Source organism: Anguilla anguilla, chromosome 15 (assembly GCF_013347855.1).
Source record: "Anguilla anguilla isolate fAngAng1 chromosome 15, fAngAng1.pri, whole genome shotgun sequence".
Taxonomy (NCBI): Eukaryota; Metazoa; Chordata; class Actinopteri; order Anguilliformes; family Anguillidae; genus Anguilla; species Anguilla anguilla.
The window spans coordinates 36,468,764-36,491,794 of NC_049215.1; the positions used below are offsets into that span (position 1 = coordinate 36,468,764).

The window sequence follows — 23,031 nt, forward strand, 5'->3', positions numbered from 1 at the left end:
CCCGCGTAAGCATTTTTGTCCGCATTCTTTCTCCGTCACCAAAGACACTCCTAGTTACCAAATTCATACAGCCTGACAATAGTCACAGTTCAAGTTTTATTTGTCACCGGCATATTTTACCTGGCCACATATAACCCTACCTACTATAACACTCTCGGTTCATACCAAAGGACCTTCAAGGACAGGGGCATCACAACGGGCGGAAATCATTACACGCAGCTCTGCACGGCTCTGTTCTATAATAATAATAATAATAATAATAATAATAATAATAATAATAATAATAATAAAGATATTATTATATTATTATAAAGATTGTAATTTAATAAAGATAAAATACAAATAAGACTAATAAAAAGAAAATAAAAAAATCAAGTATTTAAATAAATAATTAAATGCAATACATCACTTATCCCCCGTCTCCCCCTGACATCGCGAACGATTGGTTCAGTCCGTAGCTGGATCGTACCAAAGACTTGGGAATCCAGTGTGAGTCTGCTTGGCGCTCACCATTAGAAGAGGCGGAGGGGGGGAATGGCTCTGTGACAGACAGGTATCCAGGGCCTGCATCACCCAACAGACCATAATAACCTATTACCCACCCAGCCACAGCCACAGGCCCTGGACTTTGAGTACATTCACTGAGTGATGCTATAGGGATGCTCAGCAGTGTATCAAATTGGTTTAATCTCTCGACATTTACACAGCAGATATTTATTGTTAAAATGAATGATGAATTTGAGTCACGTCAGCTCTAGATTTAGCCCCTCAACAGAAGAATATCTAATAAGATCTAACGTTGAAATAGTTCTTACCGTACAAAATATGGGATTTGTATAGTGGTTCTTCTGCTTACATCAAATGAATTAAAGTAATAACAGAATTTAAATGCAACAAAACTGCCCACAAAACTGTATTTGTCATTTCTGTCATGAACACTGCATGCTGTAGGTTTATGTGTATATTTGTGCATATCAGTAAACGTGTGTATGTATATACATGTGTACTTCTGCCCTTACAGTCGTAGCCCAAACTATTAGGAATAAAAAAATACTTCCTCTGAAATAAAAAATATGCTTCAAGAAGATGCCAGAAAATCTCAGACAGGATCATAGCTATCATTTATTGTGAAATAAATCCAGTCAGTGTTTTCATCGGTGAAAAACATCCTGTAACTGACCTCTTTAAAAGGCTCAGGTATCCCAGGCTGACCTGTGCAGGTATCCCAGGCTGACCTGCGCAGGTATCCCAGGCTGACCTGCGCAGGTATCCCAGGCTGACCTGTGCAGGTATCCCAGGCTGACCTGTGCAGGTTTGGCCGATCACTGCAGTGCTGATTCCTGAACAGCACACATCCAAACGCAGAGCAGATCCTCTGACGTAGTGATACTCTGACACTTCATTCACACATTCTCATCGTTCACTGTCCAACTCTGCAACGGGAGCAAAATCCTACATCTGACCTCATATGTATAAGAAAATCTGTCCACAGCAAATCTACCAGGCTGAAAACGTCACAGTTTATGGCCCAGAACCCTGTGCTGTGCTCAGTAGGGAAGTGTGCTGGCGCACACAGCCCTGCGCAGTTAAATATAATGCAAGGGGAGACGAACGCGGCAGACCCATTTCACAGTTCTGACGGGATTTCCCCCCGAGCTCTAGTGGGTTATCAGCTCATTCAGGGAGACCCCCCCCCCACCCCGCCCCGCGCGTATTTCGGCTGCTCGTAAGCCCCCACAGAGCCGCCCCATTAGCCCCGGCTCCGTGACGACGGCGGATTGCAGAAACCGACCGTACCGGTTCTCAGCGCCAGTGACCGTAGCGGCTGAGGACACACCCCTGCGAAAGCGTCGCGCTCCCCTCCCGGGGACATAAACACAGCGAGAGAGAGAAAGTGCGAGATCTCATCGTCAGCGCACCAGCTGAGCAGCACGCAGGTACTCTCCCACAGGTAAGCTCACCTGCTCCACTGGCACTCCCTTCACACAGAGAGAGAGAGAGAGAGAGAGTTTTTACGCCTTGTAACCAACAGAATGCTTCAGTTCAGTCGTGGCATCTTTTATTTTGATATAAAAAATTAACAACTAAATTTAACTTAATCTTATTTTGTAGTGTTCAGATGTGGTCATACATGTTGGCATATGTAGAAGGATAAAACAGATAGACTATGGCTTGTCTCTCAGGTTCACAGGACCAGTACAAAGCCATTTATTATCATAATTTTCATTTATTATCATAATATTCAAGTATTAAAAGTTTCTTCCCCCTGATATTTTGTTTTGACGAATAAGGACGATATGTGGTTCAGGTTCTGTTATTGTTTTATTGCAGCATATTGTCTTATATTTTGGTTGATATTTAAACACTCTGATCAGAGTAATATCACTGTTATTTAAGGCAGGATGAAATGCAGCCATGAGTCCTGCTGTTATTTCTCATAACTACGAGAGAAACGTTTAACAGCTACAGAAATGTCTGTCACACCTGTCAATTTTCTTTTACAATCGATCATTTCTCGTTACTGAGTATTCACACCTCCTGGTTTATATTCCTTGTGGGAACACTTATTGCATAAAATTGCTTCTGTATCAGCTGAATGTCTCCCAGAAAATCTCCCAGACAGAATGGGCTGGATGTGTATATTCAGCATTACACCACTGAATACATGAGAAAATCTGGAGAGCAGACTTGTCTGAACTCATAAGAAATCATGCCCAACCTGTTTAACAAAAGACATGTCACAGCCAAAAACTTGCTGCTAACCAACATTAAACTGCCAGATCACGAGCAGGGCAGTAATGATCATTGAGGAACAGCCCATGTCTGTAAATCAGGTTTACAGTGCATTACTACACTCCACTTCAGTCTTAGAATATAGTCAAGCATCCGTAGCCCGAGTAGAGTGGTGATGAGGACGGTGTCACCTCATTCCATTCAGACCGAAGGTGTACATGGCACCTGGTGCCTTCTGATTGGTCCAAGACCATTTTCCTCGTGTTTAGATTACTACACACACAACCGATATTTCATACCATGCATACTTTCCAGGGCGGCTCTTCCTTATGATGTGTGGTAACACATAGCCCGCCGTGACCTTTAAAAATGGGGCAATATTGGTTTTGTGGACAAAAGATACAGCAACACAAAAATGCAATCTCAATTTCCACAAAAATCCTAAAGCTGTTTTTCTCTAAGAACTTACTATAACAACAGAATAGATGTATTCTTTTGTTTTAAAAAATTGCTTGGGTTTTAAGGGTTCTTTGGACAGAGTCTTACTATTTGCTATTGATCAGCTAAAATGTTTGGTGTACTTCATTTGACATAGTATAGTAGTTAACTAATGGATTCGTATTCCCCCCAATTCCATAAATATTTGAGGCAGGTCTTCTAGAAAAAGATGCTGCTCTCATCAGTATGTGTCTGTGTGGGTTGGGTCAGTCAGGATGAGGATGTGTGTGTGTGCAATGGTTGAGTGTGTGTGCGAGTGTGTGTGAGAGAAAGTGTGTGTGTGTGTGTGTGTGTGTGTGTGTGTGAGCGCGTGCGTGGGAATGCGTGTGTGTATATGTGTGTGTGGTGTGAGTGTGTGTGTAATGGGTGTGTGTGTGTGGGGGGGTGTGGGGGTATGTGTGAGAGTGTGTGTATGTGTGTGTGAGAGTGTAGGGGGAGTGTGTGAGTGTGTGTGTGATAGAGAGTGTGTATATGCGTGTGTGAGTGTGTGTGTAACGGGTGTGTGTGTGTGTGTGTGTGTGTGTGTGTGTGTGTGTGTGAGTGTGTGTGAGAGAGTGTATATGCGTGTATGTGAGTGTGTGTGTAATGGGTGTGTGTGTTTGTGTGAGAGAGAGTGTGTGTGTGTGTGTGTGTGTGCAATGGGTGCACTCAGATCAGAGATCACAGACAGACACTAGAATAGAGTGGGGTGTGGATAAGCAGGTGTGGGTTAGCAGGTGAGGGAGCAGGCTGTGTTTATGAAAGGCGTGTATGCAGGAATATGTGGACGGGCAGCTTTGTGGGGCAGCTGGTGAATCAGAGGCTGAAGAATGCTGCCAGTGCCACAATTATGCTCATTATGCTCTTTCTGAGGTATTACGCAGGCTGAACCAACTGGAATGTGATACAAATACTTCTACAGCTAGCCCAATAGCCAGCGCTAAACTGGGACGTTGGCTCAGCAGTGACGCTAACTGTGATGTCTGCTTTTCTGGACTGTACCGCCATCTAGTGGGGTACCAATGAATTTCAAGCAGTTTGCTTCTTAAGAACACACTAACCCAAGCAGATTTCTGTCTTTCCCTTCCAACAGACCAGACCAACTCAAGCATCCATCATGTCTTATGCTTATCCCAAGTCATTCGTTCCCAAAACTGGTAAGAAAATTTGACTGAATAGCACAAAACCTCTTCATCCAAAAAACAAAACAAAAACTAACTTGCACAAGAAATTCAGATAGAACTAATAGATGACTAATAGAACCATATTCTATAGTCCTGTCATAAAAAACGACAAGCAGATATATTTACACAGAGGCTAGTTTGTGGTTTTTGGATGATCGTTGGAAGTGATAATTAAACAGATCATCGCTGAAAGCCGGTGGTCAGAATCACAAATGATGAGGAGAAAGGAAAGAGGAAGGAATATGAAGGTCTTATTTCCGTGTATAAAACAAGAAATAATGTCTGTAGCACAGTAAGAAGCACCCCAGGGTTTTACAAACGCAGAAATCTGTCTGTGAAGGCCCATGTACACACCGATCCTTCACAGGCTTGTTCACGGGCGCTGTTCTTGGCTTAGCTTGGACCTATTTTATAATGATACATTAACGGACAGTGAGTCTCAGTGGTGTAATCTGCCCTGACTCTGTATCACACAGTTTATCAGACGCTCTTCCCTGGGGGCGTTCACACAGAGGACAGATTTTAACATTCAGTCAGTTTACACAGCACACATTTAAAGCAAGCGCCTCGCACGAGGACCACACTGCGGCAACCCAAACCTCGGTGTTACAGACTTCGTTCCCCAGCCACTGCGCCACTGTGCCACTGTGCCACCTTTACCAGACTGGCCCAGCAGAGCTGGCATTATGGGAGACCACATCACGCACAGACGGGCGACACCTAACGCTGCAGATCTGAGCAGAGCAGAGCAGAGCTCCAGAGAACAGAACCACGCCCAGAAAAAGAGCCTAATCTCGCTTGACAAGAGTTTAATTATAAAGGGAAGTTGTTGCGAAACCAGTTTAGTAAGAACAGCACCACAGAAAGAAGAAAAGGCATCTAAATATTAAATCAAACACCTAAATTACTGTGTGTGTGTGTGTTCAGGTTCAGGCATGTGTGTGTGTGTGTGTCCTCGTGCTGGTTTACACGTGTGTGTGTGTGTGCTGGTTCAGGCGTGTGTGTGTGTGTGTGTGTGTGTGTGCAGGTTCAGGCATGTGTTTGTGTGTGTGTGCTCGTGCTGGTTTACACGTGTGTGTGTGTGTGTGTGTGCTGGTTCAGGCGTGTGTGTGTGTGTGTGCGTGCTGATTTACACACGTGAGTGTGCTATTTTGGGCAGATGTGAAGACTGGCAGCCCAAGCAAGGCCATCGAGGACAGCAAGAAGAAAACCAACCTGCTGAAGGACAACAGCTGGATCAAGAAGAAGGTGGAGGAAGACGAGCCAGTGGAGTGAGTGACAGCACACGCTCGGTCCTCCTGGCCTGTAGGGGGCGCACTGGGGACAGGGTGGGGGTGGTCTGTTTCCAGTGTCTTGTGTGCTGTGCTGTGTATTGTGTTAAAACTTAAAATGAAACACAGTTTTTCCACAAATATGCTCACAATTGACCTTAATACATACAATAATATCCCTGTTTTCCTTAACATTTTTAATAATGTCATATCCTTAAATGTAAATGTTCTGCTTAATGGTCACTTTGCTGTACAGTACAGCTAGAAAAGTGAAGACATGATTCTCATTTATACAGTGATGCAATAATAAAAGACACAAGTGTTTTTTACAGCTCAAAAGACAACTGGAATAACAAGGAAAAAAGGGAAAAAAGAGAAGAAAAATCAGCTAATTAAATGAGAAATTCCAGAATGCAGTAATAATATTTTAACCCTTTGTGCATGTTCCCCTTTCTAGCGATGACCCCAACTTCGGCAGAGTAGTTCTGAGCCGCCTGAAATCAAACGAATATCCTGACGAGTCAGTACCATCTTCTGTGTGTCTCATTTAACCCATTTCTAATAACAACATTATTCTAATACAAGAAAAGGGGTTTGATTTATCATTCTTTCTATCCAGTCTTCTCTATATCGATGATGGGTCAACTCTAAGCAGATCCTGAGTTTCATTTTGTATTCAGATTGTGTATTGTTTTGATATTAGTTTTAAAATGTAGGATTATGTTTGGGTTTGATGTTAGTTTTAAAATGTAGGATTATGTTTGGTTTTGATATTAGTTTTAAAATGTAGGATTATGTTTGGTTTTGATGTTAGTTTTAAAATGTAAGATTATGTTCAGTGTCGAAGGTTCTGGTTGCAGAGGTTCAAATCTCAGCACCAGCTGTGTTCAGAGGAATATCGATTTGAGAATTGATTTTGATTTTATGTTTCTTCTCTCTTAGAAAGTCTTCAGATAATGACACCTCCAACACTGGCAGCTCAGGAACCCCTAAAAGCTCAAGCACCTCTGTGCAGTCTATCACCAAAAAGTAAAGTGCCTGTAAAACATTATATCCCGTATTTTAATCATTTCCTTTCTTGATAGCAACACTGAGAACCTAATCAGACCCTCGCTGGTCCATAACTTCAGTGGCCTGCTATGCCAGATCCCACAGGACTGCAAAATCAAACTAGCAAAAGACTAAATGCACAGGACACATAATATCTTGCATTGGACAATAAGCTTGCTGGCCATTCCCTAAGTAAGCTTAAAGATCAGGGCCATTACTTGAAACGGATTTGAAAGACGCAGAAAATGAATTCAGACTTCTCTATGATAGGTTATAACGGTGAAACATAACAAAACAAACATGAAAAAATCTAAGTAACAATCAAGAGTAAAAAAACGCACAACACATTATTATCATTCTCTTGTCAGATTCAGTGGAACTCAAGAGGTCAAGAGGTCAGTTGGTTTTTTTCCCCCCAACAGTCTCTGTTTTACAGTGTTTAACATGTTTGTCATTTTAAACATGTGGTCTGCTTCACCCTTGCAAGTGCTTTTTGTTTGCTATTCTTTTTCAGGCTTGCAATCAAACCCTTATAATTGGCCACAGGATAATTGCATGTTTCTCTTAATTGCATAGCATGCAGAAACGGAGAAAAAGCACTGTTTTTGTGCACAATGCAGCTTGATCCCCTCTCAGTTAAGCACTGTGTTACCAATCATGAGTGCCTACTGCTGCAGCACATGCGATCAGTCACCGCCTCATGCATGTGCATATTAGCCTGTTTTTACATGCATGCAGATATTAGCCTGTTTTGACATGCATGCGGATATTAGCCTGTTTTGACATGCATGCGGATATTAGCCTGTTTTGACATGCATGCGGATATTAGCCTGTTTTGACATGCATGCGGATATAAGCCTGTTTTTACATGCATGTGCATATTAAGCCGCGTTTCCACCGCAGGAACTATACCCCGGAACTAGGAACCTTTTGAGGAACTCAGTGCGTTTCCACCGCAGGAACTAGGGTCTAAATTTAGTTCTGGGGGCTTTGTTTTACCCCCCAAAACGTTCCTGCTCGGGGGGTAGTACTTTCCGAAAGTACAGGAACCTTTTGGGTGGAGCTTGCAGCGCTGAACATTTCTGATTGGTCGAGTACTCGCAGCACTTGTGTTGTATTTATTTTCCGCCATTACCCGCCATGTTTGAAAATATGCCGGCGCAACCCGATTTATTTTCATAATAACTTCAAATCAAACTTGTATGTTATGCGGCGCAGTAGCCTAGTTTTGGTTATAGCCTGCCAACGTCTTGGAATTATAACGTGTGCTCTTCTGTTCTTTTCTTGCTTTAGTATTCGTTTTATAAAATGCTAAGCATTCGTGCTGGGACAGCATATTACGTACTAAAACATTCAAACGGATTAATTCGGTTGCTGAATATTTTCTTCCGGATTTTCTTTGTTAGCCCATTGTAATTTAATCAAAACGTTTGATACAGTTATGTGAGGTATGCGGTAGTTCTGCGTAATTCACATTGGTGATACAGTAAAAGCAAACTGGAAATCACCTTCCGCACTTTTTGTCATGGTAAAATAACAGGTTAATTCTAGTAATAGTACCTTTAGCTTTTTCAGACTGCCGTAATTTTACTCTGCCATTCTTCAATTTCACAAAAAGACCAGGAAGACTATGGACTAATTTATGGTGCATGGTTCGCATCTGGAGGGCACACTTCGCTGCTCGGCTAGCAGTAACTCCGAAGGAAAACAAACGGTGGCTGTACCACTACTAATTTAAAATTTCACGCAAGTCCGAGTTTTCGTTCTATTCTTGTCATTTTGCGATTAGCCTATATAGAATTGACGATGAGAAAGTAATCAAACAGCAAATTGTTTACAACGTGTGCATGTTTTCTGCTGTTGTTGCCAGTTATATTGGAAATGTGAATGCATTCTGTCGCTTCGGATGTCAAGACATGAAAGCGAATGTTCGCATGAAAACATAATGAATGTGTTTGAGAGGATATATAAAACAGTTACAATCTGACTATTGGTCTGTTATATCCTATTTGTTGCATAACGGTCCAAGTTCAACTACCAACGACAGTTTTGCTTGACAACGGTAAAATATGCCCAAACGGCTGCAGAAGAATATTTCAATTCCATGTGATTAAATCGATAAAAATCAATAAATACAAAAGTAACCATATATAGTCATTGTTGGCAACCCGTTGTATATAAGTGGAATAAACCCCTCCGGGCTGTCCCGGTTATTAGAAAATAATGTAGGCTACTTCGGTGGTAGTATGGGGTTACAGAAGAAATCATATGACAGATGGACCGACGACAACGTCGCTTTTCCATAAGTCAGTGGGCTAATTTGCCTAATCTTCGCGGGACTTTAGACCCCGGTGGAAACGCAGACAGCCATTGGCTGAAGGAACCTTTAAGTTCCTGGTAAAGCAGTTCCTGGGACTGAAAGTTCCGGGTAATTTTGGTGGAAACGCGGCTTTAGCCTGTTTTTACATAAATGCGGATATTAGCCTGTTTTTACATGCATGCATATAAACGATAGTTTTTATCATTATGTAACATGCAACTTATTGTTTACCACCATCATTTATCCAGACAATAATAACATACATACACTAACTCCTGTGACAATATACTTAATACTGCAGTTTAGCTCCACTCCTGAATTAGAGTACATCCTACAAGACAGATCTGTTTTTTTTTTCAAACTGGTTATGAACACAACCATACATCAGGCACCAGCTCGCTAATGGCTCTTCAAAAGTCCCGTTTCTGTGACAGACCTCTTACTGACTGACCCTCCTGCTTCCTACAGCTCAGCTCCTCCTAGTTACGACAAGGCAATCGCCAGCAAGAGGTAAGCATACTGACATGTGATACAGGTGTAAATATATCTCAACAGTGTAGAGCTCACTGCACACCTGAATTTGACCTGAATTAGGAGGGGGGATGTTTAAATGATGCCAGAAATGCTCAACAGAGTGAAACACTTTAATGTATCTAAAATCATGTTTACTTGATGTTAGAAAATATTTCTGTTGATTTTTTTTATTGAAAGACTTCATTGCCTACATTGTCCTACGGAAGCAAATTAAATGCACTTGCAGCAAATGCTGTAAACGTGAATAAGCTAATTACGTGCCTGATGCTAAATGGGTCTCATGACGTATTTTTTTTATTTTAGCGTGAACACTAAAGTCTCCGCTGATGGCAAAACCACGGAAACCACGGAGACCACCATCACTACCAGCAGGTACAGCACCGCACGTGTACCAGGGAATCATCACATGACCTCTCACACTCTCACCGGCACCCAGAACTCCTGTCCTTAATTACGCTGCTAGCTCCATTTTAGGCCAATGAAAGGAGGGGGAAAAAAAGATACTAATTATTGTATCATTATTCATTTTTGTACCACTGTGCTATTTATTTAAGGCACGATCAAAAATCATGATTTGACCTCTTGCCGTGAATTAAAACCATGACAACTGTTTGGAGGACCTCAGGCTCCAATGGGAGTATTTATTTTTCATAATTTTGGCGTGAGCCTGATTAAATTCACGTGTTACTGCGCTGTCAGCAGGACTGCTGCCACCAAACAGACCTTCTCCGAACGGGTCTTCTCAGACGTGAAGTCACCCAGCAAACCGTGAGTCTCATACAATAAAAACACACTTCTGCATATGGAGCATCTGACATTATCTTTGAGAGCTTATCTACTGTACCTGTGACAGGGAAATCTGTTTAGTTTGTACACCACTTGTATGCCAGTGCTATGCTCATCATAAACGTACACCTGTTGAAAAATCCCAAAGACTAACTGAAATATACTGGTTGCTCCCTGTTAACACACATTGTTCTGTCTGTTCTGTGTTTTTGTTGCTATGCCACCGCACGTGGAATAGCAACAAAAAACACTCATGCTTTCCTCGTTATAATCAAGTTCCTTTTAATACACTTACAGTCACACAGAAAAAAATGGCTTTCTTTTGACCTCAATCACAGTAACTGCCTCAGCTAGAAAAGGCAAAAGCATTGATCAGGCGCTCATTGTGTGCCTGGCCCTTTTCCCAGCATGCACAGCAATTAGCTTGCGGCTCTGTCCCCTGCCACCATGTTGATCTGTGTAGAGTTTCCCCTGCGGGTGAGCTCCGCCCACCCCCCGTCCCCCCCCCCCCCCCCGTCCCCCGTCCCCCGTCCCCGCAGACGTCTGAATTTCGTGATTGCGGACAGCAGACATGGGTCAAATACATATTTGTTTTGCATTCAAATACTTTTCTAAGCTTTACTGATCTAGTCCGGTGTATTGGAGCCAATGAATTACTCTCAAAAGGTGCAAACCCCGCCTTTTGGTCATATTGGCAGGCTCAATTACACCAGGCAAGATCAATAGAGCACAGAAATTTGAATTCAAAACAGATACGTATTTGACCCGGGTCTGGTGGACAGGTGGAGCGTCCCTCGCTCGTCCCGACCTGAGTGCCACACGCCCTGTCGCTGGTGCCGTGCGTGCCACCCTCGCACCTCCAGCCCATTTGCATTGTGGGACGTCAGGGTCACGCCCCCTGCAGCGGAATATGAACCACAGCTGTCCATCACTGTCAACCCTCTCGGGTCACTCATGTGACGGTGATTTTATTTTCTTTAAAGAAAACCCAGCGTCCTTCCGCCCAAACCGCCAAAGCCAAGCGCTGACACCGATGCGGCAAGCAGAAAGGGGTAAGGTCACACGCGAGGGTGGAACCTTAATCTTAAATCCCACAACGCTGACGTAATATTTCTGCCCTATGGACATATTAGGGCGTCACCTTCTAAGTGACCCCCATACTGAAATTTATTTTTATTTATTTATTTATTTATTTTTACCTTGCCAAAGGACTTTGAGTGTTTCCAGCCCTAAGGCATCCGAATCGACAACGGTGACGACCTTCACGGAGACCGTCAAAAACGAGTGCGTTTCCGTGAGGTCCTGCTGAAAGCTTGCTTTGCCTGCAGCTACTTTTGCAATCAATACCCTACAATAATTTCATAATGCATATCATAACAAATAAAGGCCTATCTGAGACTACCTTCATTATATTTCATCGCTAACATGCTAACTTATGCTATTTCACTTCTATAACAAAGTCTCCCTTGTTTCTTGATTAATATTCCTCTGGATTATCTTTCTGATACCCTCATGGTAAGGCCAAACAGCACTGTCTACTCCATTTCTCATAGGTTACATTTTACACTGATGTGAAGTATAGAGATAGTAGCACTTTGATACCACATATTGCCCATCTGCACAGTTCATAGTGTATGTGCAACCAGCATGTGCATCCTCTGCAAGAGCTGCATCCTCTGCATGAGCTGCATCCCCTGCATCCTCTACATGAGCTGCATCCTCTGCATCCTCTGCATGAGCTGCATCCCCTGCATCCTCTGCATGAGCTGCATCATCTACATGAGCTGTATCATCTGCATGAGCTGCATCATCTGCATGAGCTGCATCGTCTGCATGAGCTGCATCCTCTCTCTGCATGACTGCATGCTTTGACACGTGCTTCAATTTTCTATCAGTACCATCAATAATCTGACCTGCGCTAATTGTTTCTCCTAATCTGGGATTACAGCAGGACATACTCTTCATCATCTCCAACTTCCTCCACCACCACCACCACCAGGTTTGTACCATTAGCTACTCTGATATCACATACTGCCCATCTTCACAGCATATACAGCATGAATATCATGATCCAGCACTGAAGGTTAAATTGTTTTCCAGTGGAAATAACAGGACTGAATGTTCCTCACATTCACAACCTTTAGAGAAAATGCAGAATATCTGAATTTCACTCCAGTCCTGAAAATGTTTCCCTCCCTTGTTTAAGGACCAGGAGTGCCTCCAGCCCTAAACCATCTGAAACAACCACTATGCCCATCTTCACCGAGCCTGCTAAAGATAAGTGAGTTTGAGTGAAATCCTGTTGAATTCTATCTTCGTCTGCAACAGCTTTTACAATCTACACCCCCTGGGTGCAACTACCTGAATAATTTAATAGTGTATGTTTGAAAAATTATAATAAATAAACAAACTCACTCTAGGGGCATCTCACATTCTAACATGATGAATCTAGCTTCATTTCTCTGAGAAAAAGAACCCGTGTTTCAATAGGTAAAACCAAAAGGCTTCATAATTGCTCTGCCTCAAATGAATCCTTCATATCCAAACAAATGAACTACAGCGATTGGGTTCCATTTGAATTCACCCAAGTTTGTTTATCTCTTTCCAATGCCAGGCCTTTGGATGCCCTTGCTGAGGATCTTATTTCACTGCCATCCAGCAGTGCGTACTCATCCCAAGACAGGTCAGTTTACCTTCCACAACCCTGTGACTGGACCAGAGGGTGCACTCTCAAAAAAAGGGTTTTCTGACTTGCCTCCATAGAGGAACCGTTTTAGTTCTTTATGAGACCATGTAAGGTAGGTGTGAAAATGGTAAACGCTGATCCCAATTTTGCCTGACAAAGAACCTTTGATCAAGATAAGGTTCTTTAGGAGTCTTTTGGAGCCCTTTCTTCTGAGAGTGAAGACTTGCCCCTTTAATATGACACACTGATCTGCATGCCACACATTAATGCCACACATTACAGAGCAGTCATACGGTGTGTCCAGTCACAGACACTCCCCACATGGTCTGGAATCGGACCCAGGCCACGGCGGCACCACACGGCCCAACAGGGTGCTGAATAAATACCTACAGTATACCTTCACCTGGGAACAGAGGATTCCTGTTGGAAAACATCTTCCATGCTTCACTACGTATTATTAAGTCCTCTGGTTGATCAGGCACCTACATTCTACCTGTGCCAGGTGTGCAGCTAGCATGTGCATCCTCTGCATGAGCTGCGCAGCTCAGCTGGTTGACTGCAGAGTGAATATAAGCTGCAGTTGGCCAAACACGCTTTGACACGTGCTTCAATTTTCTACCAATACCATCAATAATCTGACCTGTGCTAATCGTTTCTCCTGGTCAGGGATTACAGCAGGACATACTCTTCATCATCTCCGAATTCCTCCACCACCACCACCACCAGGTTAGTACCATTACCTACTCTGATATCACATACTGCCCATCTTCACAGCATATACAGCATGAATATCATGATCCAGCACTGAAGGTTAAATTGTTTTCCAGTGGAAATAACAGGACTGAATATTCCTCACATTCACAACCTTTAGAGAAAATGCAGAATATCTGAATTTCTGTTCACACTCAAAGTCCTGAAAATGTTTCCCTCCCTTGTTTAAGGACCAGGAGTGTCTCCAGCCCTAGACCATCTGAAACAACCACTGTGACATCCTACACCGATCCTGCGAAAGATAAGTGAGTTTGAGTGAAATCCTGTTGAATTCTATCTTCGTCTGCAACAGCTTTTACAATCTACACCCCCTGGGTGCAACTACCTGAATAATTTCATAGTGTATGTTTGAAAAATTATAATAAATAAACAAACTCACTCTAGGGGCATCTAACATGTTAACATGACCAAACTTGCTCAATTCCTTGGCGAAAAAGAACCCGTTTCAACCAGCAAAACCAAAAGGCTTCAGTACAGATCGGCCTCAAACGAATCCTTCATATCCGAACAAATGGACTATAGCGACTGGGTTCAAGTTGAAGTGCCATTTGAATTCACCCAAGTTTGTTTATCTCTTTCCAATGCCAGGCCATTGGATGTTCTTTCTGATGATCTCATTTCAAAGCCATCCAGCAGTGCGTACTCATCCCAAGACAGGTCAGTTTACCTTCCACAATCCCATGACTGAACCAGAGGGTGCACTCTCAAAAAAAGGGTTTTTTGACTTGCCTCCATAGAGGAACCGTTTTAGTTCTTTATGAGACCCTGTAAGGTAGGTGTGAAAATGGTAAAAGCTGATCCCAATTTTGCCTGACAAAGAACCTTTGATCAAGATAAGGTTCTTTAGGAGTCTTTTAGAGCCCTTTCTTCTGAGAGTGAAGACTTGCCCCTTTAATATGACACACTGATCTGCATGCCACACATTAATGCCACACATTACAGAGCAGTCATACGGTGTGTCCAGTCACAGACACTCCCCACATGGTCTGGAATCGGACCCAGGCCACGGCGGCGCCACACGGCCCAACAGGGTGCTGAATAAATACCTACAGTATACCTTCACCTGGGAACAGAGGATTCCTGTTGGAAAACATCTTCCATGCTTCACTACGTATTATTAAGTCCTCTGGTTGATCAGGCACCTGCATTCTACCTGTGCCAGGTGTGCAGCCAGCATGTGCATCCTCTGCATGAGCTGCGCAGCTCAGCTGGTTGACTGCAGAGTGAATATAAGCTGCAGTTGGCCGAACACGCTTTGACACGTGCTTCAATTTTCTACCAATACCATCAATAATCTGACCTGTGCTAATCGTTTCTCCTGGTCAGGGATTACAGCAGGACATACTCTTCATCATCTCCAAATTCCTCCACCATCACCACCACCAGGTTAGTACCATTACCTACTCTGATATCACATACTGCCCATCTTCACAGCATATACAGCATGAATATCATGATCCAGCACTGAATGTTAAATTGTTTTCCAGTGGAAATAACAGGACTGAATGTTCCTCACATTCACAACCTTTAGAGAAAATGCAGAATATCTGAATTTCTGTTCACACTCAAAGTCCTGAAAATGTTTCCCTCCCTTGTTTAAGGACCAGCAGTGTCTCCAGCCCTAGACCATCTGAAACAACCACTGTGACATCCTACACCGATCCTGCGAAAGATAAGTGAGTTTGAGTGAAATCCTGTTGAATTCTATCTTCGTCTGCAACAGCTTTTACAATCTACACCCCCTGGGTGCAACTACCTGAATAATTTCATAGTGTATGTTTGAAAAATTATAATAAATAAACAAACTCACTCTAGGGGCATCTAACATGTTAACATGACCAAACTTGCTCAATTCCTTGGCGAAAAAGAACCCGTTTCAACCAGCAAAACCAAAAGGCTTCAGTACAGATCGGCCTCAAACGAATCCTTCATATCCGAACAAATGGACTATAGCGACTGGGTTCAAGTTGAAGTGCCATTTGAATTCACCCAAGTTTGTTTATCTCTTTCCAACGCCGGGCCATTGGATGTTCTTGCTGATGATCTCATTTCAATGCCATCCAGCAGTGCGTACTCATCCCAAGACAGGTCAGTTTACCTTCCACAATCCCGTGACTGAACCAGAGGGTGCACTCTCAAAAAAAGGGTTTTTTGACTTGCCTCCATAGAGGAACCGTTTTAGTTCTTTATGAGACCCTGTAAGGTAGGTGTGAAAATGGTAAAAGCTGATCCCAATTTTGCCTGACAAAGAACCTTTGATCAAGATAAGGTTCTTTAGGAGTCTTTTAGAGCCCTTTCTTCTGAGAGTGAAGACTTGCCCCTTTAATATGACACACTGATCTGCATGCCACACATTAATGTCACACATTACAGAGCAGTCATACGGTGTGTCCAGTCACAGACACTCCCCACATGGTCTGGAATCGGACCGTGAAATAAATAACTACAGTATACCTTCACCTGGGAACAGAGGATTCCTGTTGGAAAACATCTTCCATGCTTCACTACGTATTATTAAGTCCTCTGGTTGATCAGGCACCTGCATTCTACCTGTGCCAGGTGTGCAGCTAGCATGTGCATCCTCTGCATGAGCTGCGCAGCTCAGCTGGTTGACTGCAGAGTGAATATAAGCTGCAGTTGGCCGAACACGCTTTGACACGTGCTCCAATTTTCTACCAATACCATCAATAATCTGACCTGTGCTAATCGTTTCTCCTGGTCAGGGATTACAGCAGGACATACTCTTCATCATCTCCGAATTCCTCCACCATCACCACCACCAGGTTAGTACCATTACCTACTCTGATATCACATACTGCCCATCTTCACAGCATATACAGCATGAATATCATGATCCAGCCTGAAGGTTAAATTGTTTTCCAGTGGAAATAACAGGACTGAATGTTCCTCACATTCACAACCTTTAGAGAAAATGCAGAATATCTGAATTTCTGTTCACACTCAAAGTCCTGAAAATGTTTCCCTCCCTTGTTTAAGGACCAGGAGTGTCTCCAGCCCTAGACCAACTGAAACAACCACTGTGACATCCTACACAGAGACTGTGAAGGACAGGTGAGTTTGAATAATGTTGAGATCTTTCTTTGTCTGCAGCCGTTTTTCTAATCTATACCCCCTAGTCACATATGCTTTGACACATGCTTGTCTTCTAACAATATATCATCAATATTCTGACCTGTGCTTATTTTCTCCTGGTCAGGGAATACAGGACATATTCTCCATCTCCGGATTCCATCACCAGGTTGGCACCATCAGATGAACGCCTCATTCAAATGTGCTGAGTGAAAGAGACTGAAGTTCAGTCCAATAACCATCAACCATCACAATCCCACATTCAAACATGACTGGCCGAGTAGCTCACTCAGTAAAAGCACTGCTTGCAGAGCATGAGTGATCGCCACGGTCTCGGATTGAATCTGACCCGTGCCAGTACCATCTGTGGCCAGCAGCCCTGCAGGGGCAGCACACAATTGGCTTTGGTCACCCAAGGGATGCTGGGAGGTATTCAGTCAGCAGGGGTAGCAGTGTTCATTGCTAAAGTGACCCCTGTTGGCTGGCTGAGTGAACAGCAGCAGCAGGCGACACCGCATGTTTCAGAGGCGAAACTCCGCCCTCTCTCTCTCGAGCCCGCAGCAGGGGGCGTATATGAGCACACAGTTTGCAAATCAGACATTCCAAATGCCAAAAAAAAAACATTCTGGGTGAATGAGTCAAAGAGATTTAACTTCTGTCCAATAACCATCATGCACTTGAATGTCTTTCATTCAAATCAGGAACATCAGAACCTACAGCAGCAGTGAATATTCCCCATCTGTGAGGACCAACTCCTACAGCACCTTAAACTCTGAGCCCAGGTAAAGCTCTCTCATTGCACTTCTTTCATTTGTTGTTGGCTTATTTCCTATACTAAGCATAGTCTACAGACTGCCAGGATTTACAGCCATTCTGCTGAGCCAATCTAATATATCAGCATGCAGGACTGGAATGCAGTGGAAACATTTGGACTAATGCTGATTTTTTTCCCCCTTTCAATGTTCGTATAAAAGCTACACAGATGGGCTGTACAAAAGCAGAAGCTACACCAGCTTGCCCAGGGAGACCAGGTAAATCTCTCTGAGAAATCAGTGTGTTCAGAGCCCAGGGAGACCAGGTAAATCTCTCTGAGAAATCAGTGTGTTCAGTGCCCAGGGAGACCAGGTAAATCTCTCTGAGAAATCAGTGTGTTCAGTGCCCAGGGAGACCAGGTAAATCTCTCTGAGAAATCAGTGTGTTCAGAGCCCAGGGAGACCAGGTAAATCTCTCTGGGAAATCAGTGTGTTCAGTGCCCAGGGAGACCAGGTAAATCTCTCTGAGAAATCAGTGTGTTCAGTGCCCAGGGAGACCAGGTAAATCTCTCTGGGAAATCAGTGTGTTCAGTGCCCAGGGAGACCAGGTAAATCTCTCTGAGAAATCAGTGTGTTCAGAGCCCAGGGAGACCAGGTAAATCTCTGAGAAATCACAGTGTGCTCAGTGCCCAGGGGCTCCAGGTAAATCTCTCTGAGAAATCACAGGTGCTCAGTGAATTTCCACCTGTGCCTACATGTTGACTCTGATCATTAGTAGGAGACCAGGGAGACCAGACCAAACTCGAAACTGAGTGCACACGTTGTGGTTCTCCTGCACAAGCATCCGAACATGCTGAGATGTTACTTTCGGGGTGATCATTTATGCTGAAGCCCGCACCTCCTCTTTTTCCAGTTATGAGTACTCCAGTTTGTCCAGCCCATCATCCTACACCAAAACATCCTACCTGGAGAGCAGGTACTGTTCATCATAGCCTGAAATCTAGCTTTCATACAGAAAGATCAGTGGAGCCTCCTGTTTATGTCTGCATAACGCAAAAGGCATTTTAAAGATGGAGATTTTTTAAATGGTAGTGTTGGACAGGTACTTGTTGTATGGGGTTATTATTTAATTCATTCAACCTGCAGTGCTTCAGTATATATCCAGCTGTATAGATGGATGCCATTTAAGTGCTGTAATGTAAAAGGTTGTGTAAGTCGCTCTGGATAAGAGCGTCTGCTCAATGACTGTAATATAATGAAGACAATTATAATTGGGCGTATGAAACCTACAAAATAAAATATATGCTCATATGTGAAAAAGAATCGTTCAATGATAAAGTATAACTGTGGGCAATGATTTTATTCTCTGAAAGGAAAATTTGGTTATAATGGGAGGGCACAATTAGTACTGGACAGTCATTATCTAACTGGACAGTAAAAGTGAGGGGGAATGTCCACCCAGGGATCATTAGTGATCTCATCAGGTCACATGCCGCTGATTCTGCTGCCAGAACAAGCTGCAGAATAATATAAAGCACTGTAATGGCCACTGGATTCCATTAAGATGGAACGAGTGCTTTCGATTGGTCCATCAGAGTTACAGTACACCCAGCAGGCTCCTAAGGTTCCACATCAAAGTACTGACAAGGCACACTGCCCTAGTCTGTATACATGTGCTGCTACCAGTTAGAGAGACAGACATATGTCCCTACCATAATTTGGATGATGCCCTTACCTTAGATATACTCCGCGCTGTCTTTGCTGTACTTATGATTTTCTCTCTCTTTGTTTGCAGTCCTTCAGGGTCTTACTCTGACCTCGTCTCTATGAAGTCAAACAGCAGCGTCTACGCCAGCCCTGACAGGTATGGGCCCATTTAACAGCGATGTGACAGAACCAACACTAGAGACATTACCACCTTTCACAGCGATGTGACAGAACCAACACTAGAGACATTACCACCTTCTACAGTGATGTGACAGAACCAACACTAGAGACATTACCACCTTTCACAGCGAAGTGACAGAACCAACACTAGAGACATCACCATCAGAATACTGCATGTTACTCATCTGAACATCACATACTAGTGACCTCATCCAGTGAACATGAATACAATACAATATGATACGATGAATATGAGTAAAATATGAATGTCATGTTTTTTAAGTATTAGAAAAAAAAAGAAAAACATTGGGAAAGGATATTAAAAAGCACATCTATCTATTTGTTTTTGATGAACTTCCTTGCGTTTGTTCTCAATAGGGCTATCACTGCGAAGGACATATGCACCTACTGCAATAAACCCATGAGCATCGACCCCAAAATGATCCTGGATGACCTGCAGATACACTGCCATGCCACCTGCTTCAAGGTAACAGACCCGTTGCCTCTACACTGCGCATGCATGGCCCGGGTTTCACCCATCAATGGGGCACCAAACAGAGCTTCACAAATGCAGCCATACTGATGAGAAATTACTGCCTGTCTTTTAAATGTTTTAAGCGTAAACTGTGATATGGAAAGTTTCTGTGTAATGGAAGAACAGTCACACACAGATTTAAATTGTGCTGTACATTTTGGTGCACTATGCAAGTGCCACAGCCTGGTCATTTTTTCCCCAAGTCTTCAATGATGGAATTATAAGAGATTTTGAGGTGTGCTGAATAAAGCTTTGGCGGACTGCAATGCAGAACAAAGACGATGCAAATATTTTTAAATACACTGTGTAGCTTTGTGACGAACCCTAGAATAAACTGGTCGTCCATGCAAACACAGTAACTGCTGAAATAAAAATGATAACCGCTCTTATTCAAAGGTTGCTTCACAGTTGTATTTAGGCTTTGTTTAAAACTATCTTAATAATATGAGAACTGGTATGGTACCTTATGCAAAACTGTTGAATTGTAACAACCTTATACTCCTCTATGCTAGTGTGCTCTTTAGCATGCCGTGTTGCTAACGCTCCTCTCTGCTAGCGTGCTCTATGGCGTGCTGTGTTGCAAACTCTCCTCTCTGCTAGCGTGCTCTATGGCGTGCTGTCTTGCAAACTCTCCTCTCTGCTAGCGTGCTCTATAGCGTGCTGTGTTGCAAACTCTCCTCTCTGCTAGCGTGCTCTATAGCGTGCTGTGTTGCTAACGCTCCTCTCTGCTAGTGTGTTCTTTAGCATGCCGTTTGGCTAACGCTCTTCCCTCTCTGCTAGTGTGAGGTCTGCAGCACCTCCCTGGGGCACCTGAAGGCGGGGGACACCATGTGGATCTACCGTCGCACCGTGCACTGCGAGAGGTGCTTCGAGACCACCAGAGGTACGACCGCCTCAAACCTCACACCTGCCCTGCTCACACACCTGCCCTGCTCCTGCCTCACACCTGCCCTGCTCACACACCTGCCCTGCTCCTGCCTCACACCTGCCCTGCTCACACACCTGCCCTGCTCCTGCCTCACACCTGCCCTGCTCACACACCTGCCCTGCTCACACCTCACACCTGCCCTGCTGACACACCTGTACACACGTCTTCTTCACAGAAACATACAGCATCTGCAAAATGGCCGCCACACTGGCCTCTATTGCTGAATAGGCCACTCTTTACATGGCTCTGGTTCAGTGCCATAAACATGGCACAGACACAAGCAGGCACAAGTGAACAATGGGGTCTTGACACAGGGCTGAATCCTGGATTAAAGAAACTACTGTTAGACCCTTGAGCCAAATCTATATTCTGAAGTGGCTTCAGAAAGAGGAAGAAATACAAATGGATAAGATGCATGTAAATGGATAACATGCATATATAAACTGTGCAAGTCCAAGGCCATTTGCTTCTAAAATGGCCAAGCACTATATAATGCAACTGCTTACAGTATCCAGGATAAGGATTATCTGCATTGTAAACTTCACATAGACAAAAGCTGCCAAATACCCAAATACCATGCTCATCGGTGATTAATGCGTTTTCACTATGAATGCTGGGTCATGAGACTTCTCTCACCATGACGATGGGGTCCATTTTTATTATAATCACTGAATTTTCACTGGACTGTACCCTTCAAATCCCAACACATACTGCACTGAACAAGTTTAACTGATTTCAGACAATCGGCCTGTTCCTGATTATATGGTGGAAGTTCTAATATCCTGTTGTGTGTGTGTGGTGTGTGTGTGTGTGTGTGTTTACAGATAAGTGGCGTCGCTGATCACTGATGAGCAGACGACTCATAATGAAACTGAAGCTCACCCAAATGTAAAAGAAACAGAAATGTGTATTTATGGTAAGAGGGAACATCTTATAGACACAACATGCATATGCTACGAGCCGCTAATTAAACAGGTAGAGAATGTATATGAATGACAGCTTTCCACTGTGTGTTTACAGAGTCTATAGGGAGTTGGGGCATGCTTTCCTGTGTTGCTATATAAATAAAATTACTATAATAGGCTGGTAAAGGAATAAAATATATAATTTCTTTCATGCAAATCAAAAATCTCTCAAACTACCTGTGATAAATACTGCTAAGTGTACCTCCCCATTCCGTGTTATATAATACTACAGTAAGTGTATCTCTCCATTCTGTTATATACTGCTAAGTGTATATCACTATTCTGTGATATATATACTGCTAAGTGTATATCACTATTCTGTGATATATATACTGCTAAGTGTATCTCCCCATTCTGTGATATACATTGCTAAGAGTGTATCTCTGGCAGAAAAAAACTATTTGCAATATAAATGTACACTTTGTGTCCTGTTCTCTTTTTGTCTATTTTTGAAGCATTCTGTTGCAACGTCATTTCAGAACATTGCTCTTACAAATAAAGCTCTATCAACTGATTGGTGTACTGGTTGACTGAACAAGCTAACACTCCACAAAATATCATTCACTACAAAATGATAACATTTTAATTAATGCACTTGAAACATGTCTGGAAACTGCGAGGGGAATTGAACATTACGGGTTTGGGAAATAATTAAGGACCCAAAGGAGTACGCAGTGAACAGCAGAACATGTGGGGCTGGCAGATTTGTAACTCCAATACATTTCTGAAGCACTGAGTGGCTCTGATGAACTGGGTCTGGACAGGACAGCAGCAGAGACAAAGCTTATGAACAGGCAAGGCATGCACCTGCCTGGGGCCCGAGATCTGGGGGGGGGGGGGGGGGGCGAGGGCTGAGTTTTGTGGTCACATGGTTACAGTGGAAGTCAGTTTCTAGACTCACCTCTGGATAGCAGACTGACAGGACCATAACCTCCAACCCATCTCTTTCACTGCTGAGAGCTGAAAGCTGAATCTTAATTTGTAATAATTACACTAAGAAAAATAAAAATATCCTCCCCTGCATACTGCCCAATATGTGTAATCATATATGAACCTCAACTG

At 43.2% G+C, this 23,031-nt stretch overlaps 1 protein-coding gene and 1 long non-coding RNA gene across 12 annotated transcripts in view; one reads left to right on the forward strand and one right to left on the reverse strand.

The window, feature by feature from the left end:
• Window positions 1–23,031, reverse strand: part of LOC118214117 — a 34,909-nt gene that overhangs the window by 7,510 nt on the left and 4,368 nt on the right. The gene's annotated exons all lie outside the window — the stretch shown is intronic.
• On the forward strand, window positions 1,811–21,891 carry scel (sciellin). Of its 10 annotated transcripts, none has more exons than XM_035393693.1 (30): window positions 1,812–1,951; window positions 4,304–4,367; window positions 5,554–5,665; window positions 6,123–6,185; window positions 6,608–6,694; window positions 7,084–7,110; window positions 9,504–9,545; window positions 9,873–9,941; window positions 10,272–10,337; window positions 11,339–11,407; window positions 11,565–11,639; window positions 12,304–12,354; window positions 12,562–12,636; window positions 12,970–13,038; window positions 13,708–13,767; window positions 13,983–14,057; window positions 14,446–14,469; window positions 15,139–15,198; window positions 15,414–15,488; window positions 15,877–15,900; window positions 16,536–16,595; window positions 16,810–16,884; window positions 17,030–17,071; window positions 17,604–17,684; window positions 17,877–17,933; window positions 18,568–18,630; window positions 19,450–19,518; window positions 19,920–20,028; window positions 20,857–20,959; window positions 21,829–21,891. In XM_035393693.1, exons 2-30 carry the CDS (start codon window positions 4,328–4,330, stop codon window positions 21,843–21,845), a joined length of 1,839 nt encoding a protein of 612 aa, XP_035249584.1. In that variant the 5' UTR covers window positions 1,812–1,951; window positions 4,304–4,327; the 3' UTR covers window positions 21,846–21,891. The 10 variants fall into 10 exon arrangements, with proteins under 10 accessions (XP_035249589.1, XP_035249584.1, XP_035249585.1 ...); XM_035393694.1 differs by having other exon boundaries at window positions 14,449–14,469; XM_035393691.1 differs by having other exon boundaries at window positions 1,813–1,951; window positions 14,401–14,469; window positions 15,880–15,900.